Source organism: Ostrinia nubilalis, chromosome 17 (genome assembly GCF_963855985.1).
Source record: "Ostrinia nubilalis chromosome 17, ilOstNubi1.1, whole genome shotgun sequence".
Taxonomy (NCBI): Eukaryota; Metazoa; Arthropoda; class Insecta; order Lepidoptera; family Crambidae; genus Ostrinia; species Ostrinia nubilalis.
Window position 1 is genome coordinate 15,233,484 of NC_087104.1, and position 9,017 is coordinate 15,242,500.

General features: G+C 42.9%; 1 protein-coding gene across 1 annotated transcript; it reads left to right on the forward strand.

Annotated features, from left to right (window-relative positions):
• The first annotated feature begins 1,234 nt into the window (after nt 1-1,234).
• On the forward strand, nt 1,235-3,398 carry LOC135080291 (zwei Ig domain protein zig-8-like). The gene is made up of 5 exons (XM_063974978.1): nt 1,235-1,447; nt 1,952-2,113; nt 2,251-2,385; nt 2,937-3,150; nt 3,250-3,398. Exons 1-5 carry the CDS (start codon nt 1,235-1,237, stop codon nt 3,396-3,398), a joined length of 873 nt encoding a protein of 290 aa, XP_063831048.1.
• The last annotated feature ends 5,619 nt before the right edge of the window (nt 3,399-9,017 follow it).

Consider the following 9,017-nt stretch of genomic DNA (forward strand, 5'->3'; position numbering starts at 1 on the left):
CAGTCAGAATAACGTTCTTTTGAGATTGTATTGCGCAAGTAGGTACACTATGTGGAAAAATGACTGAGACGAAGAGCTAGATATTACACTAATATGTACGTGTTGGCCAATTTTCCGCATTGTACTTTCGCTAATAGGGTAATTCGGGGTCCCGATTATCGGTATTTTAATAATCGGGTGCGTAATGCGGCAACAGATTGTAACAAGGAGATTTCTTTGCTAGTTTTATGATGAAATAATGTTGTGGTTGCAGGAGCGTAGTTCGGCGCGGGCGCCGCCGGCGGCAGTAGGCGGCATGAGGCGCGCGGCGCCCGCGCTCACCGTGGCGCTGCTCGCCGCGCTCGCCGCCGCGCCCCGCGCCGACCATCGCGCCGAGCCCCGCGCCGACCATCGCGCCGGCCGCGCGCCACGCTCCGTCATCGAGGTGGAGGGCCCGGTGCCCACTGACACAGGTGTTATAGGCGAGTCAAACTATCCTAATGTAATTTACTAAATGGCAATGTGAAATGAGCATGTGACTCCGGCTGAGTTGAATACTTTGATTCATCCCTTGGATGTAGTGAAAGACGAAAATCAAACCGCCACAAGCCGTCTGGCCAGTGCGTGAAGAGCCTGGTAACTTAGGGCCAGTCCATGATGGGTTCCTTCTTATAAATTAGAGAGGATTTTAATCCTACATTAGTCTAAATATCAAGCTGAAAATGATGATTAAATAAACCATATTCGGACTTCAGCGCCTTCAAGAATTTATCTGCAATATCACATCACACTGGTTTATTGCTCGACCAGCTGCGTAGGAGCAGTTTAATATAATTTATGTAGGTATAAGATATCGTAATTAATTGTGCTCGCGTATTTAATTAACTATTTTTCTAAACCTCTTTCGATATTTTTCTCTTCTCGTGTGCTACGTAGTAGTTTAAGTAGTAACTGTGATTCGAACTTTATCGTGAGTAGCTAGGTAGTTTACCTATGGAACCATGCTTTAATAGATATTTAAATAGATTTATTTTGATTTGATAAATTAAGCGTGTATAATATTAATAATAATTAAATATTACTACAAACATTACAATGATTCTATTCGGAAGGTCATTATCAGGTAGATAACCACGGCACGACCACGGACTAAGTATGACTTCGTTATACCATTAATGCGTTGCATGTAATAGCCTACCTTACACTTTTTAGGCACTCGTATAGTGATGACGATGATGTGCAAGTTGTAAAAGTAATGTGTTGGGACGCAGACGTGCACCCGCTGGACCTGGCGGAGCTGCCGGAGATGGCGGAGGTGCCGGCGTGGCGCGAGCTGTGGTACGGCTCGCTGGACGCGCTGCGCCTGCTGCGCGAGCCCAGCATCAACAACACGCAGGAGGACGTGCTGGCGCAGCTCGGCGCCGTGGCCTTCCTGCACTGCCCCGTGCGCAACCTCGGCGAGCGGGGGGTACGTGTCCATTCTACTTCATTGAAACATTGTGGTTGAACGCGCAAGAATTGGGATTTTTAACTATGTTTTTGAATAAATTTAAGTAACGTGGGGAATTAAAAGAATATTTTTAACGTGGGGAATTAAAAGAATGTTTTTATGCCACTAATGATTTCAATTCATGACCAGGAATGTTTCTTCAGATTTCGACTCCTTCAGGAATTTTAACCGCAATATCTCACCACGCTTGTCTCTTGCTCGACTTGTAACGTAGGAGTAACACCTATTTTAATTTCATACACAAAAAATCCCGGAGGGCGCGTATAAATAAAAAGCCTTCATGCATGATTTTATTGATTTACATGTCACATAGGTACTTAGTTTGCCATGCAAATCTATTTTGTGTCAAATCTATTGTTATTTAGTTTGTTATCTATAGCTGTGCCTCGCAAATAAACAAATGTATAAATAAACTACCTACTATCGGAATTTCACAGATTTTCCTTATGTTTCCGTTTCCAGGTGTCGTGGGTGCGGAGGCGGGACTGGCACATCATCAGCTCGGGCGTGCTCATGTACACCAACGACGAGCGCTTCCAGGTGCTGCACAGCGAGGGCTCCGACGACTGGATCCTGCAGATCAAGTACGTGCAGAAGCGCGACAACGGCACCTATGAATGTCAGGTAACTGCTTAATGATTACGATATTATATTACTGTTTTACATTGAAATCATTTTGAATATGGCCAAAAGAATAATACGTCATGAGTAGAGTGAATTGGGCTAACAATGTCTGACGTAGCGTGTTGTTGTGTTTTCAGGTGTCCACGGCGTCGGGCACGCTGTCGCGCCTCGTGCACTTGCACATCGCCGTGCCCGAGGCCTTCATCCTGGGCGCCGACGAGCACCACGTGGACGCCGGCTCCACCATCAACCTCGTCTGCATCATCGAAAAGGTGATCATCAGTTCAGCGTATTGATCGAATCAAAAATGAGGAAATCCGTAAACGATTTAGTTCGTTTACGGATTTCCTCATTTCTGAATCGCTGACATAGCCCGACGGATTAGCAAGCTGAAGTGGCAATGGGCAGGGCACATAGTACGCAGAACTGACGGCCGATGGGGCAGCAAGGTTCTGGAATGGAGGCCGCGTACCGGAAGGCGCAGCGTGTGACGTCCACAAGGTGGACCGACGACATCGTAAAGGTAGCAGGGAAACGCTGGACGCAGGTCGCTACCAATCGATCAACGTGGAAAGCATTAGGGGAGGCCTATGTTCAGCAGTGGACGTCCTATGGCTGACATGATGATGATGATGATGATGATCGTAGCATGAGTGTTGTCAGCTACCTATAATGGGTTGTTTACTATGATTCTTAACAGTTAATTTGGCGTGTGGCCCATCATGATTCGCAAAGCACTACATGACATATGGGACATTGGCCTACAGACTGTGCGCTAATGGTGCCCTAGTGCTACCACTGACGAAGGCGATGTTCCCCGCAGAGCCCGGTGCCGCCGCAGTACGTGTTCTGGTACCACAACTCGCGCATGATCAACTACGACGCGGCGCGCGGCGTGACCGTGGTGACGGAGCCGGGGCCCAAGACGCAGTCCACGCTGGCCATCCGCGCCGCCGCGCCGCGCCACTCCGGGAACTACACCTGCTGCGCCGCCAACACCGAGCCCGCGCACATCTACGTCTACGTCTCCGAGGGCAGTCAGTATCGCGCTTCTTCTTACCGCCACTTCCCGCTCTGAACTCTGAATCTGATTTAAAAGACAGTAACAACATCTAATAGATGATGTGTGCCAACAGGTGACAAAATGGCAGCCACGCTGAGCCGCAACACGAGCGGGGAGCGGGCGCTGGCCACCGCGCTGCCGCTCGCCGCCGCGCTCGTGCTCGCTGCTGCCGCGCGAATGCACGCTCGCGGTGCCTCCGCGCTCCCGCCGCTAGGGCTCTGAGCGTGGACACAGCTGCGACGAAAACGGACGCTTAGTGGCGATGCTAGTGATTGTTTACTGAACACACACCATGATCGTGCTCAAGAATAAGCGGTTGTTTGAAATAGTTATTTGATCAGTTTATTATTTATTTACCAGAAATTTCAATTACATTTTCAAGTAAATAACGCAACACATCGAATTTACTGAAAAGACATTTTTATTTACCTTGATGATAACAAAATAACGCATTATTGCTACCTCTAAATTGTTTAAAGTTTATTTTCTCGTTACTGTTATAAAATTACACAAAATTTAAATCTTCAGTCCATTGCCTGTAATTTGCATGGATGTAAATTGTCTGTACATACGTATTCTTACTGTAACGAAACGGGGTCTGGTGGAGAGACGTTATAACGTTTGTGTAAATATTCGTGAGTTAATTATCGACAAATCTATTGAAACATTTATAAATAATTATAAAGGTTTTACATTAAGGAATCACAAACCATTGTCATCGATCGTATGTTGTGTAAATAATAACTTCTTTATGTCGAGGTTGCGCGCCCGCCGCCTGTGTCCCAGCTCAGCTTACGCCTCGCGAACTGTACTTAACTACAGCTGACTACAAGCTGCCTCTTATTTTAATTAATATTGATCAGTGGTATAATTTGATTTTTGTATTCGTACCCTAAAGCAATAATAAAATAAAACGTAAGAATCTGAGACGTGGCACGGTCGACGAGCGCGCTTGTGTTTCTTGTTAATGACTCCTGTCCCTCATGACTTCCACAAATAAAATACAAAACAATTCGAATTAATTAGCGTGTTTTATTCGTGCGCAACGAGTATAAAATGCAACCTACTCCTAAAGTGCTTGTCAAATGTGCCTATTAGTAGGTACTATTATAAATATCACCAAAAACGTTGTTTATTATCCAGTAGGTATCTGTTTATTTTCAATCAAGACAAATACAAAACAAAAAGTAACTAAACAAAATAAAAGATTTATCTTATATCGATACTTACTGGCACTTACCCCATCACTACGAATAACTTCGCCTTTTCACGGTGTTTCAAACAAAACCAGTTTAACCACGATGATCGGTACACAGCGCGAGAGACCAACAAAATATGATATTTCTTTTAAAAAACTACCCGGCTTAAAAATTAATCAGTTGGTTTAAAAAATTATAATCTATATTATGAAGTTTATATCATGCCAAATGTGGGCATTTGTATTTTTCCTTTTTTCTTACCTACCCGCTTCTGTCTAAATAATTTTACCCCGCTATTATTCGCTGCGTCTACTTAATAGTAATAGTCTACGAACTGACGTGGCTCACTCCGGACGCCGCGCGTCGCGCTGCTCCGATAGTCACGGCCTCTTCTGGAATCTTCTCTCGTAGAATTCCACGCTACTGTAGGTACTGTATTAGGCCTGAACTGTTCAGCCAACGCTGAGAACTGAAATATTTGTGGAGTGTATTTTGTGAAGTGCGCTTTATAATAAAAATGTCCTTCATCATATTATTATTATTCCATCTTCGAGGTCAGTCAAGATTTGGGAACTGCGGTTCAAGCCCCTGAAACTGCTGTTGCCGGTGGATTGCAAAACGGGTGAGTGCGCTGTTTTTGTTTGTAGTTGTAGAATGCAGCAATCTTCCCTTTCTTTATATCTTTTATGAATCATAAAATTACCACGGCCTATAGTGAATATTACCAGCGTATTTAAATAATTTTCTCAAATAATCATTATAAATAATAAATAACTTAAATGTTATTCTGATGTAAAAACAATAATATTGAAAAGTTGCATCAAAATCAGTTCAGTCGTTTTCACGTGATAGAAAAAAAAACATGTTAGCATTTATTTAGACATTCGTATTGATAATATTGTTAGGATCTGTTATTATTTTAATAATGTTACTGTATGTATTTGTTTAAATAAATATTTTTTAGAATTTTATAGAAAAGTAAAATAATAACAAACAATTCTTTAAAAAATACTTAAAAATTTAAACTTTAAACCAACTTGTTTTATTTACAATAAAATATACATTTTGTTAGTTTGGAATATCGAATTTAACCATATTGAGACACAATTTCAATAAATAAACTCAAACAATATAACATGCTTTGAAGGATATTATACCGGACCAGTGACAAACGAGAACCGCCTGCGCGCGCACCTGCGGGTGCGGGTGCGGGGCGGGGCGGGGCGCGGACTGGCTAGCTAGAAATCACCCTGTCGCCCAAACGCTCGCGCGTGCTCCGCACGCACTCGCGCTTGGGTTAGGTTCTTTTCAGAACCTAACCCATTTTCAGAATGGTCCCAGGAACCTAACGTGTAATTTTCAGGAATTTCAGACGTGGGTTTTCAGGAACCTAACGTGGGTTGAGTTGGGTTTCATAAAGTTAGGTTCTTTTCAGAACCTAACCCATTTTCAGAATGGTCCCAGGAACCTAACGTGTAATTTTCAGGAATTTCAGACGTGGGTTTTCAGGAACCTAACGTGGGTTGAGTTGGGTTTCATAAAGTTAGGTTCTTTTCAGAACCTAACCCATTTTCAGAATGGTCCCAGGAACCTAACGTGTAATTTTCAGGAATTTCAGACGTGGGTTTTCAGGAACCTAACGTGGGTTGAGTTGGGTTTCATAAAGTTAGGTTCTTTTCAGAACCTAACCCATTTTCAGAATGGTCCCAGGAACCTAACGTGTAATTTTCAGGAATTTCAGACGTGGGTTTTCAGGAACCTAACGTGGGTTGAGTTGGGTTTCATAAAGTTAGGTTCTTTTCAGAACCTAACCCATTTTCAGAATGGTCCCAGGAACCTAACGTGTAATTTTCAGGAATTTCAGACGTGGGTTTTCAGGAACCTAACGTGGGTTGAGTTGGGTTTCATAAAGTTAGGTTCTTTTCAGAACCTAACCCATTTTCAGAATGGTCCCAGGAACCTAACGTGTAATTTTCAGGAATTTCAGACGTGGGTTTTCAGGAACCTAACGTGGGTTGAGTTGGGTTTCATAAAGTTAGGTTCTTTTCAGAACCTAACCCATTTTCAGAATGGTCCCAGGAACCTAACGTGTAATTTTCAGGAATTTCAGACGTGGGTTTTCAGGAACCTAACGTGGGTTGAGTTGGGTTTCATAAAGTTAGGTTCTTTTCAGAACCTAACCCATTTTCAGAATGGTCCCAGGAACCTAACGTGTAATTTTCAGGAATTTCAGACGTGGGTTTTCAGGAACCTAACGTGGGTTGAGTTGGGTTTCATAAAGTTAGGTTCTTTTCAGAACCTAACCCATTTTCAGAATGGTCCCAGGAACCTAACGTGTAATTTTCAGGAATTTCAGACGTGGGTTTTCAGGAACCTAACGTGGGTTGAGTTGGGTTTCATAAAGTTAGGTTCTTTTCAGAACCTAACCCATTTTCAGAATGGTCCCAGGAACCTAACGTGTAATTTTCAGGAATTTCAGACGTGGGTTTTCAGGAACCTAACGTGGGTTGAGTTGGGTTTCATAAAGTTAGGTTCTTTTCAGAACCTAACCCATTTTCAGAATGGTCCCAGGAACCTAACGTGTAATTTTCAGGAATTTCAGACGTGGGTTTTCAGGAACCTAACGTGGGTTGAGTTGGGTTTCATAAAGTTAGGTTCTTTTCAGAACCTAACCCATTTTCAGAATGGTCCCAGGAACCTAACGTGTAATTTTCAGGAATTTCAGACGTGGGTTTTCAGGAACCTAACGTGGGTTGAGTTGGGTTTCATAAAGTTAGGTTCTTTTCAGAACCTAACCCATTTTCAGAATGGTCCCAGGAACCTAACGTGTAATTTTCAGGAATTTCAGACGTGGGTTTTCAGGAACCTAACGTGGGTTGAGTTGGGTTTCATAAAGTTAGGTTCTTTTCAGAACCTAACCCATTTTCAGAATGGTCCCAGGAACCTAACGTGTAATTTTCAGGAATTTCAGACGTGGGTTTTCAGGAACCTAACGTGGGTTGAGTTGGGTTTCATAAAGTTAGGTTCTTTTCAGAACCTAACCCATTTTCAGAATGGTCCCAGGAACCTAACGTGTAATTTTCAGGAATTTCAGACGTGGGTTTTCAGGAACCTAACGTGGGTTGAGTTGGGTTTCATAAAGTTAGGTTCTTTTCAGAACCTAACCCATTTTCAGAATGGTCCCAGGAACCTAACGTGTAATTTTCAGGAATTTCAGACGTGGGTTTTCAGGAACCTAACGTGGGTTGAGTTGGGTTTCATAAAGTTAGGTTCTTTTCAGAACCTAACCCATTTTCAGAATGGTCCCAGGAACCTAACGTGTAATTTTCAGGAATTTCAGACGTGGGTTTTCAGGAACCTAACGTGGGTTGAGTTGGGTTTCATAAAGTTAGGTTCTTTTCAGAACCTAACCCATTTTCAGAATGGTCCCAGGAACCTAACGTGTAATTTTCAGGAATTTCAGACGTGGGTTTTCAGGAACCTAACGTGGGTTGAGTTGGGTTTCATAAAGTTAGGTTCTTTTCAGAACCTAACCCATTTTCAGAATGGTCCCAGGAACCTAACGTGTAATTTTCAGGAATTTCAGACGTGGGTTTTCAGGAACCTAACGTGGGTTGAGTTGGGTTTCATAAAGTTAGGTTCTTTTCAGAACCTAACCCATTTTCAGAATGGTCCCAGGAACCTAACGTGTAATTTTCAGGAATTTCAGACGTGGGTTTTCAGGAACCTAACGTGGGTTGAGTTGGGTTTCATAAAGTTAGGTTCTTTTCAGAACCTAACCCATTTTCAGAATGGTCCCAGGAACCTAACGTGTAATTTTCAGGAATTTCAGACGTGGGTTTTCAGGAACCTAACGTGGGTTGAGTTGGGTTTCATAAAGTTAGGTTCTTTTCAGAACCTAACCCATTTTCAGAATGGTCCCAGGAACCTAACGTGTAATTTTCAGGAATTTCAGACGTGGGTTTTCAGGAACCTAACGTGGGTTGAGTTGGGTTTCATAAAGTTAGGTTCTTTTCAGAACCTAACCCATTTTCAGAATGGTCCCAGGAACCTAACGTGTAATTTTCAGGAATTTCAGACGTGGGTTTTCAGGAACCTAACGTGGGTTGAGTTGGGTTTCATAAAGTTAGGTTCTTTTCAGAACCTAACCCATTTTCAGAATGGTCCCAGGAACCTAACGTGTAATTTTCAGGAATTTCAGACGTGGGTTTTCAGGAACCTAACGTGGGTTGAGTTGGGTTTCATAAAGTTAGGTTCTTTTCAGAACCTAACCCATTTTCAGAATGGTCCCAGGAACCTAACGTGTAATTTTCAGGAATTTCAGACGTGGGTTTTCAGGAACCTAACGTGGGTTGAGTTGGGTTTCATAAAGTTAGGTTCTTTTCAGAACCTAACCCATTTTCAGAATGGTCCCAGGAACCTAACGTGTAATTTTCAGGAATTTCAGACGTGGGTTTTCAGGAACCTAACGTGGGTTGAGTTGGGTTTCATAAAGTTAGGTTCTTTTCAGAACCTAACCCATTTTCAGAATGGTCCCAGGAACCTAACGTGTAATTTTCAGGAATTTCAGACGTGGGTTTTCAGGAACCTAACGTGGGTTGAGTTGGGTTTCATAAAGTTAGGTTCTTTTCAGAACCTAACC